At 41.6% G+C, this 26637-nt stretch overlaps 1 protein-coding gene across 1 annotated transcript in view; it reads right to left on the bottom strand.

The window, feature by feature from the left end:
* The window catches only part of PAPPA (pappalysin 1), a 455318-nt gene that overhangs the window by 138763 nt on the left and 289918 nt on the right, over positions 1-26637 (bottom strand). Inside the window, exon 10 of the mRNA XM_040405874.1 lies at positions 20277-20473. Coding sequence (XP_040261808.1) covers positions 20277-20473 — 197 coding nt within the window. The remainder of the gene's footprint in view (positions 1-20276; positions 20474-26637) is intronic.

Here is a 26637-nt window from a genome sequence, read left to right as displayed (position 1 = left end):
GAAAAAAATTCCATTTCATCATTGTTTTATGGGTTTTGTTTTTACTGCATTCATTATGAGGTAAAACTAACTTGTGCTATTCATTCTCCAGCTCAGTACGATTATGGTGATACCACCCTTGTATAGTTTTTCTTGTGTTTTAATACATTATTAAATTTAATTGTATACTTATGTCTTAGGAGATGCATGAGGGCTCATTTTTTGTGTTCACCATATGGGATACTTTTTTTAATAGTTTAATAATATGGGTGTTTTGCAGCCGGCGATGCCCATGGTGTTATTTATTTAATTGTTTTTTTATTTTGATTTTGGGGAAGGGGGATGATTTTTTTTATATATATATATATTTTTTTTTTATATATATATTTTTTCAAATCTTTTTAACATTTTGGACCTCAACTTGCAATCATTAGACTGCAAGTTGTATAGAATAATGGAATTTGCTCCGTTATTCTATACTGACAGTGCCTTATTCCAATTAAATGCTGCCACCTGGTGGCCTGAATTGTAATATACACATATTGAGCCTGGGGGAAGAAAAATTGAACAATCTCCCCAATCCAGACGTAATGGATATTTGCTTCGGATGTGGATCGTACAAAGGCCCCGAGGTTGCCATCAGTGCCAACTCCGGTGCATGATCAGTGTACCGCCGAGCGGAAGATAGGAGTTCTCCAATGTATCATACATGCGAGGCAGGGTAGCTCTTGAACTTGTATACAGAGGTGGCAGCAGAGCTCTCCCTAAATTGCCCTAAGAGGGGAAGGGGGCTGAAAAAACCCTGCCTACCTATCCCTAGGCCCAGGCAGAATCCCTGGTGTACCCTAGAAAAAAGTTCCAGACATGCCACATTTTGTTGCATAACTCATCAGGGGATACGCCTTCTAGGTTAAAAAAAAGCTGAGTACACTAATAACTGAATACACAATCGTCTGGGTAAATAAGCTGGGTACATTAATTTCTGGATACACCTATACTAGTTGCTGAATACACAGAGAGCTGAATACACAATGGCTGATTACATATGGCTAAACTCTGAATATTCACAAATATCAAAAAATTTATGACTCCAAATATGAGTAAGGAAGGAGGGATTACCATCTATGTAAAAAAGATGTCCCATACCAAATGGAACTGATATATCACTGGATGACTGGGTCAGAGCAACTCCAAAATGGTCTTGTGCAGTGTTCAATGTTTGAAATTGTTAGTACCATAGAAGGACAACTAGTGAACCGACAACAGGACGTCAGAGTCATGAGTGCGCAAGGCTTATGATGGATGTGGAGACACACAAAAGAGCTAAACATTTCTAAAAAAGTTAAAGGGGTTGCATAGCCAGGAAATTATTTTAAAAGATTGGGTACAATGGCTTAATAAAGAAATACTCTCCTGGCCAATCCCCCACTGCTACCATTCCAGAGCCCCCCCCAACCCTCCCCCACAGGCTTTGCTTCATGGTCCCTACTGACTTGGAAAGGTGACCAATCATTGGTCGCAGTGGTAACTGCCTCAGCCAGTGACTGGATTAGTGTTTACTAGAGAATCAGACAAAGTGAAATTCGATCCAAATTTCAGGAAGAATTCGATTTGCAACGAATGCGAATTTCCATGCACTCTCATGTGGTAACGAATCAGAATTTTCCTAAAATGGCGGCTACAATGGCGGCTACATGTGTGAGGACATGGGGCAAGGAACTCTGGGAAGGCGGGCTGAGCCATAATGCCGCCATGCATGCAGCCAATCCGCAGCCAGCCAGCCCTGTGATATCACAGCCATATAAATAAGGTGGCCATCTTAGACTCAGCCATTTTCAGGAATTCTGAGTGCAGGGACAGACGTGAGAAGGCGCTAGGGACAACAACTGGAGAAACCTCATTGTGAAAAAGAAAAACGATTTATAAGTGCAGTGAAAGGATAGGGAGGAATCATTTCACAGCATCTTAGTGCAGGGAGAGACATCAGAAAGCGCTAGGAACAGTGTTAGAAAAGCGGTTTACAAGTGCAGGGAAAGGATAGGGAGAAATCATTTCATAGCATCTTAGTGCAGGAAGAGATGTCAGAAGGCGCTAGGGACAGTGCTAGAAAAGCAATTTACAAGTGCAGGGACAGATAATTTGGGGATACAAAAAGCCATTATACAGCTCTGTCACTCCAGCAATTTGTTCTTGTGGTGCAAGTGCTATGTTGAAAAGCCTTTAGTAGCTTACTGTATATGTTTTCAAACAAGAAAAATATATACGCAGTTAACTTCTGAAGTTATATGTGTTGAAAGCATACAGAAAGAAAAAATATACGCACTTCACTGGTGCACTTATTTGTGGCAAAAGCGTTTATTTCTGCTGAAAGCGTTTACTGGGCTATTTCAGTACAAAAATAGGCCAGTCGGCGGTTATATGTGTTGAAAGCATGGCTGGGTGGCAGCAGTGGGAGGTCGGGGGCCAAACGTACCCGGAGTAGACCACCTGCTTCGTAGCAGCCAGCAGCCTACCTACCTGGGAAGTGGTGGTGCAGGGGTACGCACTTCACTGGTGCACTTATTTGTGCCAAAAGCGTTTAGTGGCCTATTTCATTATAGAAAGAAAAAAATATACGTACTTTACTGGTGCAATTATTTGTGGCAAAAGCGCTTAGTGGCCTATTTCATTGAAGAAACAAAAATATATACACACTTCACTGGTGCATTTATTTCCGCTAAAAGCGTTTACTGGCCTATTTCAGTACCAAAAGAAAAATATATTCTCAGTTCACTTCTGCAGTTTTATGTGTTAAAAGAGTACAGAAAGAAAAAAATATACGTACTTCACTGGTGCAGTTACTTGTGGCAAAAGGGTTTAGTGGCCTATTTCATTATAGAAAGAAAAAAATGTACGCACTTCACTGGTGCAGTTATTTGTAGCCAAAGGGTTTAGTGGCATATTTCATTATAGAAAGAAAAAAATATACGCACTCCTCTGGTGCATTTATTTCTGCTGAAAGCATTTACTGGCCTATTTCAGTACAAAAATAAAAATATATTTTGAGTTCACGTCGGCGGTTATATGTGTTGAAAGCATGGCTGGGAGTCAGCAGGGTGGCAGCAGTGGGAGGTCGGGAGCCAATCGTGCCCGTGGTAGACCACCTGCTTTGCAGCAACCTACCTGCCCGGGAAGTAGTGGTGCAGGGGTTCGCGGAAGCAGTGACGATAGCAGGCAGTCAGTGCGGACTGTTGGGGGAAAATCACCTACTCGGCGGTATGGCAGTTTTTTGTTAAGCCTCAGGAGGAGGTCACCTTGCCACTATGTGGTATCCTGCTGCTGCTGCTACTGCCATCTCCACACTATGTCTCCTTGCCACTCTGTGGTATCCTCCTGATGCTACTCGTGCTGCTACTGCCATCTCCACACTTGGTCACCTTGCCACTCTGTGGTATCCTGATGCAACTGCTGCTGCTACTGCCATCTCCACACTTGGTCACCTTGCCGCTCTGTGGTATCCTGATACTGCTGCTGCTACTGTCATCTCCACGCAATGTCACTTTGCCACTTAGTGGTATCCTCCTGGTGCTACTGCTGCTGCTACTGCCATCTCCACAGTATGTCACCTTGCCACTCTGTTGTATCCCCCTGATGCTGCTGCTACTGCCATCTCCACATTATGTCACCTTGCCACTCTGTGGTATCGTCCTGATGCTGCTACTGCCATCTCCACCCCATGTCATCTTGCCACTCTGTGGTATCCTGATGCTGCTGCTGCTGCTACTGCCATCTCCACACTATGTCACCTTGCCACTCTGTGGTATCCTCCTGATGCTGCTGCTACTGCCATCTCCACACTATGTCACCTTACCACACTGTGGTATCTTGATGCTGCTGCTGTGACTGCTATCTCCACACTATGATGGGCAGACTAGATGGGCCAAATGGTTCTTATCTGCCAACACATTCTATGTTTCTATGTTTCTAGGTCACCTTGCCACTCTGTGGTCTCCTGATGCTGCTGCTGCTACTGCCATCTCCACACTCTGTCACCTTTCCACTTTGTGGTATCCTGATGCTGCTACTGCCATCTCCACACTATCTCACCTTGCCACTCTGTGGTATCCTCCTGATGCTGCTGCTGTCTCCACATCCAGACTCTGTCATTGTGCCACTCTGTGGCCTCCTCCTGATGCTGCTGCCGCCGCCTCCCCACTCTGTTATTGGACCACTCTGTGGTCTCCTCATGCTGCTTCCACCTCATCAATATGTCATAGCTCCACTCTGTGGACTTCTCATGCTGTTCCCACCCTACCCACACTTCATGACTGGGCCACTATTTTGCCTTTCGGCCTGGCTGACATCATGATTTATTTGACCCTTCTTCTGATCTTTCAGAAGGAAGGAAACATGAGATGTACAACAGATCCTGTCTGTGTACATAGGCGTGCGCACGGGGTGTGCCGGGTGTGCCTGGGCACACCCTAATCAAGCCAACTTGAGGTTTACAATATGCGCTCAGCCGCTGATTTCACTGTTCATTAGCGCACTGAGCGCTGTGAACGGCACTACAGGCAACAGAGCAATACAGCTGATGCCTGAAATCTCCAATAACTGAGCTCTGTACATTACAGAGCTCTGTTATAAGGGAGGAGGCTGCTGATTGGCCAGTATCAGCTGGCTGCTGTGCCATTGGCTGATCCTCTCACACCCCCTTCTCTCGGGAGCTGAACACAGCAGCAGCAGTAACTTCCTTTTCAGTTATTATGAAGTGTCCTGCAGGCTTCTATCTACTGCTGGGTGGGAGCTCAATGTGGAGCTTTATGAATGGAAAAACTAATAGCCAAGACAGAGGCTAAAAAACACCTGCTTCTGGCCCTTATGTTAAAACATAACTTTCATTTGATTGCTTTAACACCTAACGGAAAAAAATAATTTTAAAAAGCTACTGTTTCTCTAGATGACATTATAGTAGTGGTAATAGAGTCTCAAAGGTCTATAAAAGCAACTACACTATTTTTACAGACCTTTGAGACTCTATTAACACTAATATTTCTCTAGATGACCTGATGTTGATAGTAGTGTTAAAGGGGAGTCTCAAAGGTTTGCAAAAATAGTGTAGCTGCTTTTATAGACCCTTGAGACTCTATTTCCACTACTAACAACATAATGTCATCTAGAGAAACAGCAGCTTTTTAAAATTATTATTTTTCCTTTAGGTGTCAGAGCAATCAAATGAAAGTTATGTTTTAACATAAGGGTCAGAAACAGGGTTTTGTTTAGCCTCTTGGTTATTAGTTTTTCTATGTAAGTTCTCTGGATCAATGAGATTTTTTTTCCCGTATGGTTTATATATGGAGAGCAATGTCCAGTGATAACAGAGAGGACTATACTGTATATTGTATGGGATGGTGCAGGGGTTATACTGTATTGTATGGGATGGAGCAGTGGTTTCTATGCTCTTTGATGTGACAATTATCTTAGCTTTTCCTATCGCCCACCTTTGATGGCGCTGTGCCCAGCTCTGAGCCGATCCCGCTCAGCAGCTGCCAAGGCTTAGAGGGAACACTGGTTCTGTCACCCCCATGCTGCACTTTTTCGCCCCATGGGGCGAATACTAATCAAGTTATTAGTACCAGAGGGCCAGGAAGCGCTATACTCACCTCTTTCTGGTCCTCATGTGCTCCACTGTGAAGGCTGCGCACAGTGTGAGGCCGCGCTGTGACCTCACACTGTGCGTGCCCACACAGCATACTGTACAAGAGGATTACCGAGCGCGAGCGGTGAGGAGCGGCAGCGTCCGGAGCAGGAAAGTGTTTTTTTTTTATTTTATATGGGGGCACGGGGGGTTGATATGAGGCACTGGGGGCTGATATGAGGCACTGGGGCTCTTATCTGAGGTCTGATTGGGGGTCATTCACATTGGGGTCTGATCTGAGGTCTTATTGGGGTCTTATTGACATTGGGGGTCTGATTGGTGGTCTGACCTGAGGTGTAATTAATTTTTTTTTTTCTTATTGTCCCTCTCTAAAACCTAGGTGCGTCACCTTATGGGCCAGAGCGTCTTATAGGGCGAAAAATACGGTAAGTTTAAAAATGATTTCTTCTCCCTTCATTATATTGATAGTGCAGGTCTTTATGTATGTATACAGAGTGTATTTGTGTATATACACTCACCTAAAGAATTATTAGGAACACCACACTAATACGGTGTTGGACCCCCTTTTGCCTTCAGAACTGCCTTAATTCTACGTGGCATTGATTCCACAAGGTGCTGATAGAAATGTTGGCCCATATTGATAGGATAGCATCTTGCAGTTGATGGAGATTTGAGGGATGCACATCCAGGGCACGAAGCTCCCGTTCCACCACATCCCAAAGATGCTCTATTGGGTTGAGATCTGGTGACTGTGGGGGCCATTTTAGTACAGTGAACTCATTGTCATGTTCAAGAAACCAATTTGAAATGATTCGAGCTTTGTGACATGGTGCATTATCCTGCTGGAAGTAGCCATCAGAGGATGGGTACATGTTCTCATTCTGTTTACGCCAAATTCGGACTCTACCATTTGAATGTCTCAACAGAAATCGAGACTCATCAGACCAGGCAACATTTTTCCAGTCTTCAACAGTCCAATTTTGGTGAGCTTGTGCAAATTGTAGCCTCTTTTTCCTATTTGTAGTGGAGATGAGTGGAACCCGGTGGGGTCTTCTGCTGTTGTAGCCCATCCGCCTCAAGGTTGTGCGTGTTGTGGCTTCACAAATGCTTTGCTGCATACCTCGGTTGTAACGAGTGGCTATTTCAGTCAACGTTGCTCTTCTATCAGCTTGAATCAGTCGGCTCATTCTCCTCTGACCTCTAGCATCCACAAGGCATTTTTGCCCACAGGACTGCCGCATACTGGATGTTTTTCCCTTTTCACACCATTCTTTGTAAACCCTAGAAATGGTTGTGCGTGAAAATCCCAGTAACTGAGCAGATTGTGAAATACTCAGACCGGCCCGTCTGGCACCAACAACCATGCCACGCTCAAAATTGCTTAAGTCACCTTTCTTTCCCATTCTGACATTCAGTTTGGAGTTCAGGAGATTGTCTTGACCAGGACCACCCCCCTAAATGCATTGAAGCAACTGCCATGTGACTGGTTGACTAGATAATTGCATTAATGAGAAATAGAACAGGTGTTCCTAATAATTCTTTAGGTGAGTGTATATGTGTATATAATATATATATACATACATACACAGGTGTGTGCGCTGCATCTGTGTTTGTGCTTTAGGGTGCACACCCTAATGCAATAGGCTGTGCACGCCTATGTCTGTGTAGCAGATGTAAGGCCTGAATGGTCCCATCAGAATTGGCTTATGATTTTGTAGCCAAAAGCACGAGTGGGTACAAAACACAGAAGACATGTAACTATTCCGTTCACGTGTCATCTCTGTTTTAGGAATTAGCATACTGATAGATTATTGAGCAAATGCTGACCGAGTGAAGGCGGATGCTCCACAGACAGGATCCATTTTTTGCAGGTTATTGTTCTGACGGATCAGAGGAAGGGAAAAATAATCAGTGACGTCAACACAACCTTACTGCTGACACCCTCTCCACTCTGTCGGGGGGGCTCTACTTGTATAAACGTTTAATAGAACAGGTTCTGTAGACATCTATGTGGAATCAGCTTGCAACGGTGTAAAAGGAGTGCGCTTTTCTTGGCGTTAACATCGACCTGTAAGGCTCAGTTCATACTTGAGTTATTTGGTCAGTTTTGCCCCCATGACTGCCCTAATAAGTGAAGTGTGCAGTGATTCTAAGAGCGACGCCTGTCATCTGCATGTCATACTGACTCACAGTATTATTTCACTACCACAGCAGACTCCCTATGCATGTTACTACAAGGCACAGTGTTCTACACCACTATAAAGGCTCTCTGCAGCCAGAAAATAGCTATTTTTTAACGTAATGCGTCGCAAATATATTAGCATAGAACCGATTTTTTTCCCCCAAAAATTTGGCAAATCGGCGAATCGATTTTTTTCGAAAAATTCGCTCATCTCTAGTGTTTACATTTCAGTGTCAACATAGACAACAAAGTAGAGACTACTAATTTCGTAAGCAATTCTGCCCCTTTTTGAAATGTTTTTGTCAGTCAGACAACCTCTTTAATGCTGGCTATGTGTCCGAACACACAGTGTATCACAGCTGGCTGTTCATAGGGCTGAATAGTCACAGATTGCTCAAAGTGCCAACACACCTATCCACTGCCAAAGCCACTTAGAATAGACAGATAAGCATCAGAACTGGTCACACAGCAATGGAAGATGTTGGAACTACATTTTTTTACATCATGAGGATGTTTGGATGCTGTTTCTAGGCAATGTTCTGATTGGAAACCTTGGGTTCTTGTCCTGTTAGCAGACCTTCATAGCAATAGTATTCATTAATGGCACTGGCCTATTTCAGCAGGATAATGTATCCACATTGTAAAAATTATTCAGTAATGGTTTAGGAAAAATGACAAATAGCTCAAGGAGTTGACCTGGCTTCCAGCATCTGTAGGATATGCTGAAAAAACAAGTTTGATGACCAAACCTTATGACCTACTTTACTCATAGGATTTGCCCCTAAAGTTTTTGTGCCAAGTACCACAGGACTCTGTTAGAGGTCTTGTGGAGTCTTTGCCGTGACAGATAAGATCTTTTTTGGTGGCTCTATGGAGAACAACACATACCGACCATAAGACCATAGTCTTTTTCTGTTGTTAGGTTTTAGGAAAACTAAGGGTCCAGTCACACATCCGCAAAATGGGTCCGTTCCGCAATTTTACGGAACAGGTGCGGATCCATTGATTTTCAATGGGGCCGGAATGTGCTGTCCGCATCCGCATTTGCGGATCCGCACTTCCTTTCCGAAAAAAAATAGAACATGTCCTATTTTTGACAAGAAAACACATTTTCTATGAGAGTGCCGGCGATGTGTGGTCTGCAAAATGCACATTGCCGGTGTCCGTGTTTTGCGGATACGCAATTTGTAGATCCGCAAAACACATAAGGACGTGTGAATGGACCCTAAATCCAATTATGTTACACAGTAAAAGGGAAATGATTAGATACAGGTTCTTGCCCCATGAGGGCATAAAAGCGATTCTCCAGCTGCCCTATACAAAGGCTGTCAGAGGCCACTTTTGGGTAATGTACCTCTTGATTAGAGTTTCCTGATTGCTAGACATGCCTCTACAATGCATTCAAAGACATTTTACACAGCTGACAGACTGAGAGAGGGGGGACATCACTGAACTGAAAGAATTAGGATGGTTCTTCCAACAAACTGTTCACCCTCTAGGTCATTCTGACCCAGCTGTTAGGAAGTGTTGGGAGCAGTGGTTACTTGGGGGTATGCACATGGCACACAGGCTCTGGACAGCACAAACAGACCAAAAGTAGAGAGGATCATTTGAACCGCAGACAAACATGAGCAGCTCCTCCAGTTTTATTGTCCACCATCCAGACACAAGTGCCACCTTCTTTACACCCCCCCCCCCCCCCCCTCGTCTTTGGCCAAACCATTTCCAGGCACTTAGCAGAAGAAAATTTGTTTTCATACCCATTACGTATCCTTCCATTGACAGCCAATCACCTTTGTCTTCATTTGCATTTATGTCATTAATGAGAAACTTAGACTGCTACAGACTGGACCCGTATTATCTATAGCGACAAATCCAGGTTTGGTTCGGGATCTGGTGAAGGTCATGTTCGAGTAGGGATGCCTTGTGAGTGCTTCAATCCTGCCTTTGCTGTGGAACAACACACTGCTTCAACTGCTTGTGTGATGATCTGAGGAGCCATCTCATTTGACAGTTGATCATCCCTTGTAGTGATAAGAGGGACACTAGCAGCTCAGCAATATATGCAGGACATTCTGTGGCCATATGTGCTGCCTCTCATGGGATTTTTCAGCAGGATAATGCTTGCCCGCTTAGAGCATGAGTTTCCCAGGAATATCTTCACCAGATTGCCACACTTCTTTGACCTGCCAACATTTATCGCCAATCGAGCATTTGTGGAATCAGCGGGGATGTCAGCTTCAGCAACCTACAGCCTCTTTTCAATCTCACAGTTTTCCCCAGTAAAAGTATCCATTTGCCATAATATTGTAATATTGTGTCATTATTACATTCACACTGTGTACTGTATAAATTTTAATTTGATTCCAGAAACTCCCTTGTGCCACGCTATTTTGTTTTGTCAATGAGTGTAGATGTATATATATATATATATATATATATATATATATACATTTATGTTATATACAGTACAGACCAAAAGTTTGGACACACCTTCTCATTCAAAGAGTTTTCTTTATTTTCATGACTATGAAGGCATCAAAACTATGAATTAACACATGTGGAATTATATACATAACAAACAAGTGTGAAACAACTGAAAATATGTCATATTCTAGGTTCTTCAAAGTAGCCACCTTTTGCTTTGATTACTGCTTTGCACACTCTTGGCATTCTCTTGATGAGCTTCAAGAGGTAGTCACCTAAAATGGTCTTCCAACAGTCTTGAAGGAGTTCCCAGAGATGCTTAGCACTTGTTGGCCCTTTTGCCTTCACTCTGTGGTCCAGCTCACCCCAAACCATCTCGATTGGGTTCAGGTCCGGTGACTGTGGAGGCCAGGTCATCTGGCGCAGCACCCCATCACTCTCCTTCATGGTCAAATAGCCCTTACTTTCAAAGTTTTCCCAATTTTTCGGCTAACTGACTGACCTTCATTTCTTAAAGTAATGATGGCCACTCGTTTTTCTTTACTTAGCTGCTTTTTTCTTGCCATAATACATATTCTTACAGTCTATTCAGTAGGACTATCAGCTGTGTATCCACCTGACTTCTCCTCAACGCAACTGATGGTCCCAACCCCAGTTATAAGGCAAGAAATCCCACTTATTAAACCTGACAGGGCACACCTGTGAAGTGAAAACCATTTCAGGGGACTACCTCTTGAAGCTCATCAAGAGAATGCCAAGAGTGTGCAAAGCAGTAATCAAAGCAAAAGGTGGCTACTTTGAAGAACCTAGAATATGACATATTTTCATTTGTTTCACACTAGTTTGTTATGTATATAATTCCACAGGTGTTAATTCATAGTTTTGATGCCTTCAGTGTGAATCTACAATTTTCATAGTCATGAAAATAAAGAAAACTCTGAATGGAAGGTGTGTCCAAACTTTTGGTCTGTACTGTATATAAAAAATAGGAAAAACGGGCAGCACTCCATGAAGTAAAATGAAATTTATTCACCCATAAGGCAATGCGACGTTTCGGCTCAATGCTAGAGCCTTCCTGAAGCAATGCTTGAGGAAGGCTCTAACACTGAGCCGAAACGTCGCATTGCCTTATGGGTAAATACATTTCTTTTTCCTTTTACTTCATACTCCATGCTGCCCGTTTTTCCTATTTTTATACATTGGGTTTGCTTATTCCCATCTGGGCTAGGTGCACCCGCTTGCTTTTTTATTAGACGGTGCTGCCACTCTTTTTCTTTATATATATATATACATATATATATATATATATATATATATATATATATATATATATATATTATTTCTGTACAATTTAAAACCAAACTTCCTTTGGTTAACTTCACTTATAACTAGAGATGAGCGAATCGAAGCTGACGAAGTGGAATTCGTTCTGAATTTCAGGAAAAATTTGATTCGCACCAAAGGCAAATTTCCTTGCGCTTCGTGGTAACGAATCTAATTTTTTCCTAAAATGTCTGCTGCACGTGTGAGGACATGGAGAAAGGAACTCTGGGAAGGTGAAATCACCCATAATGCCATGCATGCAGCCAATCAACAGCCAGACAGCCCTGTGATGTCACAGCCCTATAAATAGCGGCAGCCATCTTAGATTCTGCCATTTAACAATGTACTTAGTGCAGGGAGAGATGTCTGCAGGCGCTAGGGGCAGTGGTAGAAAAAACGTCATTGTGCTAAAAAAAATGATTTATAAGTACAGGGAAAGAATAGGGAGGAATCATTCCACAGCATTTATGTAGAACAGGGTTCAGTAGGGGAGGTTACTGACTGGGTAATAGGAACAATTCTGTTGCACCTTGCTGCACTGACTGGGGATCCAAATTGCCATTATACAGCTCTATCATTCCAGCAAACCGTTCTTGTTATTGGGGTATAAGTGCTGTTTGATACAGCCATTAACAGGGTTAATTACAAGGAAATATTTCTAGTGTACATCTTATTTGCCCTTGTGCGGTGCAGTTATATGTTAAGCACTTTTTGCCATGCATTAGTGGCAAAAGAAAAATATATATTCGCCGTCCAGCGTTGCACTTATCTGTTGAAAAGCCTTTTGTGTAGAGTAAAAGTTGAAAAAAATTAGGGCCTAATTGCCGTTCAGCTGTGCAGTGATATATTTTACAGCCCTGTTTGCCGTGTATTAGTGGCGAAATAAAAATATATTCGCTGTTCAGCGTTGCACTTATCTGGTGAAAAGCCTTTTGTGTAGTGTAAAAGTAAAAAAGAATTAGGGCCTAATTGCCTTTTAGCATTGCAGTTATATGTGGTGAAGCCCTTTTTGCGGTATGGACCGAATTACGTAGTGGTGACATTTTTTATGTGAAACATGCTTTTTTGGGGGGAAAATTGATGGGTAATTGTAGAATTTCTTCTGTATGAACCGAATTCCATTATCCTTTCATTGGTGATTTTTTTTTTATTTCAAACATGGTTTTTTTCGGGAAAATTGATGGGTGATTGTAGACCTCCTTTTACTGTATGGATCGAATTACGTTGCCGTGGGTCCAGCAGTAAACATAATGAAGATGCTGATGACAACACACCAGCAGACTTTGCCTTTACCATCTATTCACAATTAAATCAAGCAGCTTCAGTAAGTTGAAAACATTCATGTGTTTTTATCTGCTTTGTCTGCATTCGATCTCCACAGCACACAAGACATGACAGGAGAGCCTCTGCTTTGGAGTCCAGTTTCTTAAGATCAGGAGTTCCATCTGAATTGTGTGTAACATTCTTGCTCCCTGTGCAAAGCCATAACAAAAGGACTCCGTAGGCAAAAGATTAATATATTCGTCGTTCAGCGTTGCACTTATATGTTGAAAAGCCTTGTGTAGTGTAAAAGTTGAAAAAATGAAGGGCCTACCTACTGTTCAGCTGTACAGTTATATGTGGTCAAGACCATTTTGCGGTGAAATTTTTTATGTGATGTTTTTTTTGAGAAAATTGATGGGTGATTGTACTCCTCCTTTTGCGGTATGGACCGAATTACTTATTGGTGAAATTTTTTATGTGACACTGGCTTTTTGGGGGAAAATGCATGGGTGATTATACACCTCCTTTTGCGGTATAGACCAATTTACTTAGTGGTGAAATTCTTTATGTGGCACAGGCTTTCTTTGGGAGAATGTATGGGTGATTGTACACCTCCTTTTGCGGTATGGACTGAATTACTTACTGGTGAAATTCTTTATGTGACACTGGCTTTTTTTCGGAAAATGTATGGGTGATTGTACAACTCCTTTTGCGATATGGACAGAATTACTTAGTGGTTAAATTCTTTATGTGACACAGGCTTTCTTTGGGAAAATGTATGGGTGATTGTACTGTACACCTCATTTTACGGTATGGACGGAACTACTTAGTGGTGAAATTCTTTATGTGACACAGGCTTTCTTTGAGAAAATGTATGGGTGATTCTACACCTCATTTTGCGCTATGGACTGAACTACTTAGTGGTGAAATTCTTTTTGTGACACAGGCTTTGTTTTGGAAAATTTATGGGTGATTCTAAACTTCCTTTTGCTGTATGGGCCAAATTACTCAGCAGTGAAATTTTTCATTTCAAAGCAAACTCCACTGCTCTGTATCTCTTGTGAAGTCAATGTCTCTAACTATGCCCCTTGCACAATTTAAACCAAATACATTATTTTCATATAGAGATCCAAGAATTATGCTGGAGGCTTGTAGTGTATGCAAGCCATGTGCGACCCCTCTCATCACTCTCATGCTGTTCTGCACCTCATTTGCCTGGGCGAACAGAGTCACACAGGGGAGGAACTGCTCTGTGTCCTTCAGCAAGAAATCGAATCCTTGCTTTATCCTTGCTTTCTCCACGACAACTGAAAATCTATACGAACAGATCTATACGAACAGAGAAAGGCTATCAACGATTTCTTGATGATCCAGGCGGACAGGAGTAGTCCCCTGGGCAACTTTGATGTCAGCCAGTGGCAGCTCATGCGTGACACCTGCCGTTTGCTCAGGAGGCCACGTTATTTGTCAGTCTCCAGGACTAAGGGATGAACGATGTCATTCCACTGCTTCATGTCCTGGAACAGATGCTGGTGAATCTGGCTGGTCAGGGGACTGGAGACGTGGCGCCTAGAAAGATGGCAGCAGAGTTTGATACATTTGTCTGTCAAGATCTCTATTTACAGTCAGTGAACGGGAACATAATTTATTGCAAGGATATGCAAATACCAACCGATGGGGTGTTAACCCCCAGAAGTAGGTCATCGGCACGAAGGAGCAGTCATTTTCAAAGCTTGAGATATCCTCCCGGAAACTTTACCTCTGCACGTCGACAGTCTGCATTGCGAAGCTTGTCTAAAAGAAAAATCCCGCAGTGCACCCCTTTGGAGGAAACTCTTGATCCGGCACAGGCTTCTTTGCTCCTTCATAAATAATGAACTCTGTACAGCGTGACACCGATGTATAATTTATCATACACAAGACTGAAGGAGTATTCCAAGCACCTGTCTGCCCACATAGCTGCCGAGGAGCAGAAGGGTCTTGCCATTGAAATGGAATCAGAGCTGAACCTAAAAGCCAAATTTCCCGTTTACCTGGGCTCAAAGAAAAAGACAGAGATCCACTGGCAGTGCTCATACAGATTTCATCCAAGTCTCCACTCACCAAGGCAAGCACAGAGGACTGGATTGTGTGGACAGGTTGGTTCTGTGGGACATTAAAAGAGGACGAGCTATTGGAGGTGTTACCAAAGACATTTACTTGCCTCCCGCTCTTCCTGTATAACAGCTCTGAGGTGCTCACGGCTATCGTAGGGACGTGGTTCCAGAGAAACTTTGACTGTTGTTTCGGTAAGCTGGTGATCAGTTCTCAGGACCTTATGTGGCTAGCAGCGACGTGGACTGGGTATGACGTGTCTGGATCAGTGTCGGCCACAGAGCTTGGACATTTCTTATGCCATCCACGCAGAGGACTTCAAGCTTTTATAGAATGATATTCATAAATCAAAGGACAAGGTCACGTTGGAGGAAGTGGCCAATTTATTTCAATGTCTTTACTCACAGTTCTTAAGACACTTTAGAATCTCCTCATCAGCAACCCAGCTCGTCAAGGTGACTGGCATCAGCGCATTGTGAAGGAAAAGTAAAGTTCCTCAATAAGGACTACCTAATCCGAGTGCTGGGATTCATCACTGAGATGGCCATGAATAACATCCACTATTGAACACATGGACGACTCTCATCTCAGACCTTGTCCACAATGTTCGGGACCCCCACGGACATCTTACATCTCTTAGACATGATCCCTGCAGTGCTTACTACATGTTATACTGCTTCTTACTGCTCTGTTACAGCGGCTGTGAGACCTGCACATTCTAAGGCTCATTTATGAAGATTTTCGGGTGTTGCCTGTACCGACCAGTTACCTTCCAGCTGTGATTGTGTAGCTTGCACTGTAGGAATGAGCTGGAGTCGACGTGTTTGCTGGACTGTCCTCCAGTTATCATCCATAACCCCATACATTTCATGATCAATATGCATTATCATCATAGTCACCCCGACACTGGTCATCAATCCATTCTTGTTGATAAAGCAATTTTTTTTTCCAGTTTCTCTTTTAAATTTTGTGGTTTTGCCCCTTCTTTGTTTTATTTTATCTGTGTTACATTAATGTCCTGTTTGTTAAATAAACATCATTTTTTCTCCCCTGTTCAAAAAAAGAGAAATATATAGAATTGGCTTATGATTTGGTAGCCAAAAGCTGGAGTGGGTACAAAACACAGAAGACATGCAAATATTTAGTTCACGTTTCATCTCTGTTTTGGATTCACTCCTGTTTTTTGGGCATTAGCAATACTGATGGATTACTGACAAAATGCGACAGAGTGAAGGCGGATGCTCCACAGACAGGATCCATTTTTTGTGGGTTATTGTTCTGATGGATCAAAGGAAGGGCAAAATAATCTGTGACATCAACACAAATTTACTGCTGACACCCTCTCCACTCTGTCGGGGGGGCTCTACTTGTATAAGCGTTTAATAGAACAGGTTCTGTATACATCTACGTGGAATCAGCTGTCAACGGTGCAAAAGGAGTGGGCTAACATCGACCTGTATCGCCGAGTTCATACTTGAGTTATCTGGTCAGTTTTGGCCCCGTGACTGCCCAAATAAGTGAAGTGTGCAGTGATTCTAAGAGTGACGCCTGTCATCTGAATGTCATACGGACTCACAGTATTATTTCACTACCACAGCAGACTCCCTATGCGTGTTACTGCAAGGCACAGTGTTCTACACCACTTTAAAGGCTCTCTGCAGACAGGAAATAGCCGTTTTTTAACACAATTCGCTGCAAATTTATTCGGATCGAACCAAATTTTTCAAAAAAAATTCTGCAAACCGGCGAATCAAATTTTTAAAAAATTAGCTCATCTCTAGTTATAACATCTTCCTCAGCTTGTATTATTTTATCACTATTTTTCTTATGTTGCATATGGTATCTTACTTTTTTCCCATGTGAGAAATGCTAAAGGACTGAAGAACTGAGAAAAAGCCTGCCATGATGTGCAGTGCTTTACTCAAAAGCTTATTTCTAGTACAGTTAACAACACTAAACACTAAATATGGTTGCTTTACATTACAACAACCAACCTGAATTTGACTATAAAGTTTGGATACAATGGTTCTGAGTGAAGTCTGATAGGGATTTTGAAAAAAAAATATAGTCTGATATAGATAGAGTACTCTAGTTTAAATGGAAGTTTATATATATATATATATATATATATATATATATATATAATGATCTAAATCTGAATCAAGTAAACTAGTAGTGATGGATAAAATATCACATTCCATAGAGTTAAATTAATGAGTATCAAATAAGTAGTAAAGCCGTATGGAACCATAGTTTAAACAATGAGAATGATTCCTGTCTTCTCAGTGGGAAAGAGCATTGTTTTTTTAATTACATGGGAAAAACTTATGGTATGCATTGTCTTCATCCAGGGTTATCTTAGGACACTTCTGTTTCATCTCAAAACACTTGATTGTCTTACAAAAATGATAACATTGATTTTTGTCTCCCTAGCCGTCAAAAATAGACAGCAGAAAGAGGGAATAATCAAAATTAACAAGGCAAAGGGTTATGTATGTATGTAAGGGGTCTCTGGTGCAAGAAGGGAACATTTCATATATTTCTATGCAATCATTTATTGTATTTATAAGAACAATTGCATCAAATTTAATGTAGGTAAACCTTTGCTTATATGTAACCTATGCAATATGTATCAACTAAGGATAAGATGCCCCAGAAATTATTTAATGGGGCATGAAAGTATTTACTAAACCAGCCATGTCAGAAGTGGTGGTGGTGCCTCTTTAGCACAGAAAACATCCACATAGCTTTTAATTCATACATTATAGTTAAAGGGGTTATCCAATGAGCAATATAAAAAATGAAAATCTTATAATACATGACAGTATCTTCCTAACAAAGCTAGAACCAGCCCTGTACCTCACATGGATCCAGAGATCTCATTCATTGCTCTGCTAGATTTATATCAAGCTGTTAGCTCAAGGGGAGTGTCCACTCTACTGCAGCTCAGGATGAAACTGAGCATGTGCGGCCATCTCAGTGAGACGGACAAAGAAATAAGAAAAAACTAACAGCAGATGGCAATTACAAAAGTATTCAGTTTGAGGTAACGGTTTGAAAACGGTAGAACATTTTTCTTGGGACAACCCCCTTAAGCATAATGTTATCAATACAATTCTTATAGACCGTAAGTAGCAATTTAGTTATTTTGTTATACATTTGCAATAAAATGAGAATGTAGAGTTAGAAGAAGACACCTTGTTTGTTCCATACAAGAAATCTCAAAAACATATGTCGCAGTTACACAAACTCACAGCTGGACGACAGATGTCATTTCCATTGTTTTTGACCAATTTGCAGCGTTCTCCACTGCTTGTGAGGTCACCAGCGGAGACAATAACAACATAACCATCTGGCCTTGAAGGTGTTTATTTCATGACAAGAATCTTACAACAAGAAATGTAGTCATGTACAGCATAGCAATAGTTCACAGAGATTAATCTGGGGAGGGGTGAGTGGAAGTTCTGGATCATTCAAAGTATGAAATTATTATTGGAAAGAGAACAGGAAGAATTTTAAAGGGAAGGCTCTTACTTCTACCTTAGAGATTTAGAGATTTGCATTTGAAAAAAATTATCTAAAATATCAGATTTCCCAATCCCATTTTACAAGTTGGAAATTTTTGGGTAAAAAAGTAGATTCCATCATATTTTTAATGAAAGATGGAATCCTTCTAGGTTCTTCAAATTCATAGACTGGACATATATCAGGGAAGAATAAAACTTTCATTCCTTATCTGTAACTGCTAGAACAATTTATTGCTACAACTGTCTGTTTACTCCTCTACTCGTATTGATCTGCTTTACATCACTTGTCTCATCCACCTCATTATTCGTATTCACTGCTGTATATAAATATGCAAATCTTCATGCTGTGTTATAAGAGCCCGAGGAAGAGACCTTTTCATCTTTTCTGTAAGCCATTAAAAGGTATCAACCACTAAGGAAACTCATTTTTGGATCTTCTATTTACTGTCTAACATGGTAAAATTATATATTTTTTTATATTAACAAGAAGGAAACCTGTCTCTCTAGTGCCACCTATTGAAGGTCTCTTTATAAGAGCAATTATTATGTGCCTAGATGCAGAAGGCAGCCTTGACTTGCCATGAAGGAAGTTCCTTTGATCCTTCATTGACTAAACACAAATGTCATAAATAGCTACTGTATTCTGTTATTGGCACCAGGGAGAACAGCCACAGATAATTTGATTTACCTATGCCAGCTTATCTTTGTTACTGGAATTGCTACTGCTTGTAAAGGAAACAATTCACATAATAGCTAAATGGTAGAGAGGTGCTGTAAAAGCAAATACAATCTATAAGTATAGGTGAACCATCAATTTAATGTTAGTCTATGAGACAGACAGCCTAGCACACCAAGGTCCAAAGAAAAAGTATGTAACAATAGGGGGTGTAGGTGCCAGTCAGGACAAAGAATTGAATAATACACTATCAAGATTTACTCACTATTGACAATGCACTAAACTAAGCAAAGAAAGCGGGAAGCAGGAGGCCTTATAAATAAGAACAGGCTATTGGATTTCCATATGTAACTGCTCACTGGCAGAATTATGGACACACTAGATGGAATGCCCACCTGTTAACATCCTGTGTTTTTTTAGGTCAAATCATTGTGCTAATCATTTTTTGGCTAACTGTATAATGTTTTTTTTCCCCATTTTGGTGGCTATATGAAGAATATGCCAGAATTATATAATTTTACTTCAGATGTATGCAGGGGATTTAGAGCTCTAATCCATATACATTTTTAACCTAAAAATTAGGGTAAATGTATGATACCATCAATAGCAATTTTAGCAATTTATGGTTTATAAGTTGACCAGTGAGGTTGCTCCTCACTCCATAGAGCCAGTGATTCTTTATCTGAAGATTACTAGCAATCTTGAAGCCGGTCATACAAACTGGATTAATGTTGACCAACTATCTAATATATATGGTGTCCTCCTGACTCTTTCCTTATAGCACATTTCAGGTAAGATAAAGATTGGGCACTTGGAAAACAACATGCACGATCCTTTTGTACTTGGGCAGATAAACCCTTGCCAGAAATGTCTGTTCGAAGCCAGACATATCCTATACAGGACACATCCATGTTCGACTAAGCAGAACATGCATGTGTATGTTAGGGTCGGAATAGAAAGCTGTCAGCTATAGGCTATATCTGTGCTACATTTTAGTTGACCACAGGGCATAAAAGTGCAAAAGCATACAAACTCAACCAATACTCTTCATATATTAAAATGAAATGTCTACAGGGTTAAAAACTCACATAATGTTTGGTATGATTAACTGATATATGCTTTACTAGAAGTATTTTATGTGATTGTACCATATTTTTGGTTGCTTACCTGAGTAGCTGCAGGCTGACCAATGACTACCCATCCAGGGCACTCTTGGTCATTATGGTGGGACACTGTAATGTTTGAGGCCCATTGATCCTGAAATCCATTTGGAGTGTATACCCCACAGTCTTTAATACTTGTCATCTTTTCAAAATCCTCGCAGACTCCATCACCATCATGGAAATAGCATCTGCTGGGTTCATCTGTATAAAAAAGAAATCTGTAACACGTAAGATACTGTATACAAGTTCATTGGCAGAAATATGATTTTTGTTAGGCTACTGAATCGGCAACGCAGCAAATGTATGACCACATATATAAAAGGTATATCAGGCATATTTTAGGGTAGCCTGAATGCACCATTCAGACGCCACCTCAAAAATTTCATGGGACCTCAATTCTAGAGACACTTGTAGGTCCCAGAAGTGGAAACCACATCTTCTGAACATTTATGGCATAGATTTCAAGACTCACAAAGGAGCCATGGCAGCTAAGGTATGACAGATCTGTTTTCAAACAGAGCTCAACAAAACCTGAGGGATCACTTGGACTTATTTTAGATTTTATCAGGTCTATGTGAGGCTTCCAATATTTCTTCTAGTAAAAATACCAGAACCCCTGATGGAAAGTGGAAAATGTAGTTATAAACAGAGACCAACAGGTGAACACTTGTATTTGCCTTACGTATGAATAACTATTTGCTCCTTGGAATCTTTCCTGTTAGTTTGTCTGGCTGGCTTTACACCAGCTCTACCAGCTTTTAAGATTCTGGCCTGCCCACTGCTACCTTGTAGTTATATAATAACAGCAAAACTTCAGTAAAAAAAAAAATTATGAACATTGAAAGAAAAATAATATAGGCCTGATCTACAAAAAGAAGTATATATTTTTTTTCAAACTAACAAAACAGTACTGTCTAAACTACAATTTGATCTCTACGGAGGCTAATTTGTTCCTAATTTTGCCTAAGACCCCAATAAACATGCCTGCCAAGGTTTGCAAAGTGTTAGGGAGGATAACTGCAGACAGAGATTGTCCAAGTACTTGGCTTAGTGCATGTTTTTGGGTTTCCTCTTTAGGAATAGATTAGTGTACTTAATATTCCTAGAACAGAATGCTTCAGAACAGCTCATACAAAGTACAAAATGAAATTGCAAAAATGTATATGTGGTCAGAACAGAAACGTTGCCATATAGCTAGGATATACTAAGACAATACTTTATCTTTTTTTTTTTAAACGCACACTAATTTTGGCTATGTCTAACCAATAACATACTCTAACCTGAGAAACCCTATATGAAATTAATCTATTGTTATAGACATGGGTTGGTGTAATAAGCCTCATGCTGTATTACGGGTTGCTGGCAACTGCAGCTAGCTATGTAGCCAACTGCTTCCTCCTTGTCTGGCTGCTTGGCTTTCCACAGCATTTTTGGATTTGATAAGGACTGTTTCCTGATTTTGCCCGTTGATAGTTGCCTGCCTTGTATCATGTTGCATGTACACTGTCAGCCCTGGCCTCAAAAGTGAGAAACAAGCTTCTTTTTACCTTTTCTGGGACCATACCTCCTGGAAACCATAAGAAGTTGCTATTAGAAAGTACTATGTGCATGTGACATGGGGATTCCCTGTGCAAAACCCACAATCCATGTGAGGGCGTTTTAGGTAAAAGTTGAAAAATCCTTTAGAACCTTCCCATCAGTTTACATAGCTCAAATCCAAGTTAAATAGTGACAAACTGTGGTATATTTAGATGGTGCAGGCTGTACAATCCCCTGAAAAACGCCTTTGTAGAGCTATTGTAAGCCTTTAAAAGTGTGAGTATATGGAATAAAGTGTTCCCTTTCTCAAGTTATTGTTTGGTCTGCACTATTCCCCATGCTTTGCATTCAATATCGAGTGGTGTGTGTTAGAGGTTCTGACCACCATTCACATACTGTACTTGAAGAACTAAAAACCTGGATTGAAACACAAGACTTTGAAATCTCTGAATCTGAATGTATCCATCAATTGTTTGGAGGTGGTGCATCCCACCCTGTTGATTTGTTGCCTTATTAATTGCTGCTGGAGAAGCCTCAAAGGGTAAATTTATAATTATGCATTATTCAAGGACTGCGATCTTTTTTCCTTATGTGTTCCCACCATATAACATGAATTGTGCTAATTGGAATTGTGACTTTAGTTTAATCAGATGTTGTGTTGGCAAAGATTTGACAAATTTATTAAGAGATTCCTGCCTCATAGAGAGATGCACAATGTCAATATAGATGTCTGGTCTAAGGGTGGATTCACACATGTGTTTAATGATGCTTTTCAGCACTTTTGCATTTTTGTGACTTTTGTGCACATAATTTTTGGTGCGATTTTTGACTATGGGAATTAAATGCAGGACATACGAGCGACTGCTGTATCTCTTTTTTCATTTTTTTATGGCTTTTTTTTTGGTGTTTTCCATCTTCTATATAAAGATATAAAAAAAACTCCTATAAATAAGTCACCCATAAAGCACCATAAAATATACATGCAGTATGGAAAGAAACAAGTCGTTTCTATGGCATTTCATTCATTGGTAAAATGGTGGAGGAAGCCTTGCTCTTGTTTCACTCCCTCCTAACCACAGTTTAGAGAAGTGGAAAGTGTGACAAAATGAACGAAAAGTTGCAAATTTTTGTGGCAAAGGGGGCTTACAGAGATACCTTGAAAAATCCCACTCCCCCATGCCCACAAGTCCAGAGGCTTGTGATATGCTACCAAAATGTACTTTTAGAAGAAGACTTTCATGTATTTTTTTAGTTTAGATAAATACCTTTCCTTGCTGATGCTGCCACCCTGCCTGTTTTTTTTTTCAAATATCGCTAGTATGCCCCCCTGTGCCCCCCTGCAGTTTTCCCGCTCAGTATGTTAATACTGAGCATCGGTACAGGGAGGAGGCCAGGGTTTCTCAGTGGGCGTCTCCTCCTCCCTGGCTGTGCCGCGATCCAATCACAGTGGAGAGCGTCACAGCCAGGTAGAAGGTGAGCTTTTTTTTCTCCCTGGCTGTGATGCTTTCTGCTGTGATTGGATTGCAGCACAGCCAGGGAGGAGGAGACGCCCACTGAGGAACCCTTGCGTCTCCTCCTCCCCGTACCGATGCTCAGTATTAACATCCTGAGTGGGAAAACTGCAGGGGGGCACAACGGGGCGTAGGAGCAATATTTGAAAAAAACAGGGAGGGTGGTAGCATCAGCAGGGGGTACCCCGCAAGTAAAGGTATTTATCTAAACTAAAAAAAAACATGAAAGGTCCTCTTTAAAGGGGTTGTGCAGGCATGACCTATTCTCAGGATAGCTAATCAATATCTGATAAACTGGGATCTGGCACCCAGCATCCCGGCCGATCAGATGCTTGAAGAGGAGGCGGCACTCCATGCTTTCTCTTCATTACACTTCCCGTTGACTCTGAAGTTTGGCGGTGCAGTGTATATACAAGTACTTGCTCCATTACAATGTGCTGCGGCTGCAAGGAAGATGACGTGTAGTGTAATGAACAGGAAGCAGTGCTCGATTGGAGCGCCGCCTCCTCTTCAAACAGCTGATCAGTGAGAGTGCCGAGAACTGAAACACCACCGATCAGATATTGATGCCCTATCCTGAGGATAGGTCATCAATATAAATCCCCTGCACAACCCCTTTAATGTCTTAATAAATCCTGTTTCTAGCACCTTTAACCAATAACATATACTGTTACCTGAATGCTTGTAGTGAGTAATGTTCAAAATCACATAATTACCAAATGAGGTTCAAAAGCATTACTCAGCTACATGAACTAGATAGTCAGGATATCAACCTAGGTGACATGGGCATAATTCCATGAAGAACACAAGACTGACATATGTGAGCCAGATATCACTCACAACTGATTGCCCCGACACTCTGATGAAAACCAATTCCTGTTATCCTTCTCTAAATATGGAACTGATGTGAGCATGCAATTTCAAAGTACTGTACATACATCTGTACAAAGCCAGACAAAAACACGTTATTGTTGAGCGTGTCTGTTTTTGAACAAAGAGCTCCAACAACAAGTTTCATGCCACATCACTATCCATCCGAGAGAAAAAGACGGGACAAATATGTGCAAGCATTGTTTTAGGTATTTGAATTCTTAGAGCATACTTAACCCCAAAGAATAACTCTTGCATATATCCAGATGGCAATTTGTGATAATGTTTTGATGCCAAGCTTTTGGCAGAATGAGTCAGAGCTTTATTTGGACAAGTTCTTAACAAAGTTGACTCTTCTTTATCTCTATTTAAAAAATGTGCTCTAGAGAAATACAGAATCCACAAAGTACCCCAGAGGAACTTACTTCCAAAAGGGTCTTGGTAATCTGTTTCATCTCTACTGGCGCATACCTTACATTCCCGCATAGCCCAACAGCATAATTTTTTTCCTCTCAGGTACACAAACAACCATCTATGGACTCTCTTTTTTGAAAATTACTACCAAGTTTCCTGTGGCTCGTTATTACACATAATTTGCACACTCATGTTTTCCAAAGTACTTTCTAGAACTTATAGATCCTGTAGTTAGACTGCTTTACTAGAATTCATTTTGTACAGTGCTCACTCTTTTCCCATTTTTTTAAAATCAAGATCGGACATATATTTTATTATATATTTTATTATATTTTATTATATATTTTAATGGGACAACACTGAAGATCTGACACTTTGATACAATTTAAAGTAGTCAGTGTACAGCTTGTATAACAGTGCAAATTTGGTGAGCCCTCAAAATAACTCAACACACGGCCATTAATGTCTAAACCCAGTGGCATACTGCCAATATAGGCAGACAACGCAGCTGCTATGGGGCCTGTAGCACGGGGAGGCCCGTAGTGCATGGAACGCCCGTCCCCTACATCTGCAGACTCAGACAGTTTATTAACTAGTAACTTATGGGGCATTGAGGCGGCCCATCCACTTGTCTTCAGTTCTGTCACGGGCTTCCCTGTCAGGGCAGGGCCCCCTCCCCCCATTGTGTGCTCAAGTGGAGGACTCAGAAAGACAGTGTGCTCCTCCTCCCCCCATAAACTCTGCTTGCTGATAGAGGAGATTGTGCCCAGCAGCACATCCCCACTCCGTCACCTTGCAGTGGGGGAGGGGGGATGATTGGTGACTATGCAAATTAAGCATCAGCAGCAAGGAGTTAAAGGAGCACCTTAGTTACCTCACTCCCCAGTACAGCATCGCTCCTGATGCTGGCACGGCCACCACTGCATGCCTTGTCAGACAGATAAAAACATCCAGCGATGTGGGGGGCAGTCAATAACAGGCCACGATGGAAACGAGCCTCCCTCGCATCGCGGGTGTCGCTACGGAGGATCATTTCCATTGTGGCCTGCTATTGGCTGCACCTACCTCCCTCGGGCGTAACAATGTCGTGGGAAGCGGGTAAAAAATTCCAAATGGTATGGAATTGGAAAAAAAATAACTCAATTCCTCCACCGGTTTACAGGTTTTGTTCCCTTTGTGGCAAAACTGACCTGTGCCCTTCATTCTCTGGGTCAGTAGGAATTTACAACAATAGCACATATGTATAGGATGTGTTTGGGGTCGTTATCATGTTGGAATGCTGCCCTACAGCCCAGATTCCGAAGGGAGGGGATCATGCTCTGCTTCAGTATATCACAGTACATATTGGCATTCATGGTTCCCTCAATGAACTGCAGCTCCCCACAGCCGGCAGCACTCATGCAGCCCCAAACCATGACACTCCCACCACCATGCTTGACTGTAGGCAAGACACACTTATCTTTGTACTCCTCACCTGGTTGCCTCTACCCACACTTGACACCATCTGAACCAAATAAGTTTATCTTGGTCTCATTAGACTACAGGACATGGTTCCAGTAATCTATGCCCTTAGTCTGCTTGTCTTCAGCAAATTGTGTGTGGGCTTTCTTGTGCATCATCCTTAGACGAGGCATATGGTCTGAGCACTGACAGGCTGACCCCCCACCCCTTTAAGCTCTGCAGCAATGCTGGCAGCACTTATACATCTATTTTGTAAAGACAACCTCTGGATATGACGCTGAGCATGTGCACTCAACTTCTTTAGTCAACCATAGCAAGCCCTGTTCTGAGTGAAACCTGTCTTGTTAAACTGCTCTAAGGTCTTGGCCACCGTGCTGCAGCTCAGTTTAAGGGTGTTGGCAATCTTCTTATAGCCTAGGGCAGTGGTGGAAAACCTATAGCATGGGTGCCAGAGGCGGCACTCAGAGCCCTATCTGTGGGCACCCGTACACTGGACAAAAGCCTTAGACTATATGCCTTAGACTTTTCCTGCCATTCATCAGCACGAAGTGCACTATAAATGGCACAAGC

This window comes from Bufo bufo, chromosome 8 (genome assembly GCF_905171765.1).
Source record: "Bufo bufo chromosome 8, aBufBuf1.1, whole genome shotgun sequence".
NCBI classification, from domain to species: Eukaryota; Metazoa; Chordata; class Amphibia; order Anura; family Bufonidae; genus Bufo; species Bufo bufo.
Note: the sequence above shows the minus strand (reverse complement) of the source record. Positions and strands in the feature narration are given on the sequence as shown.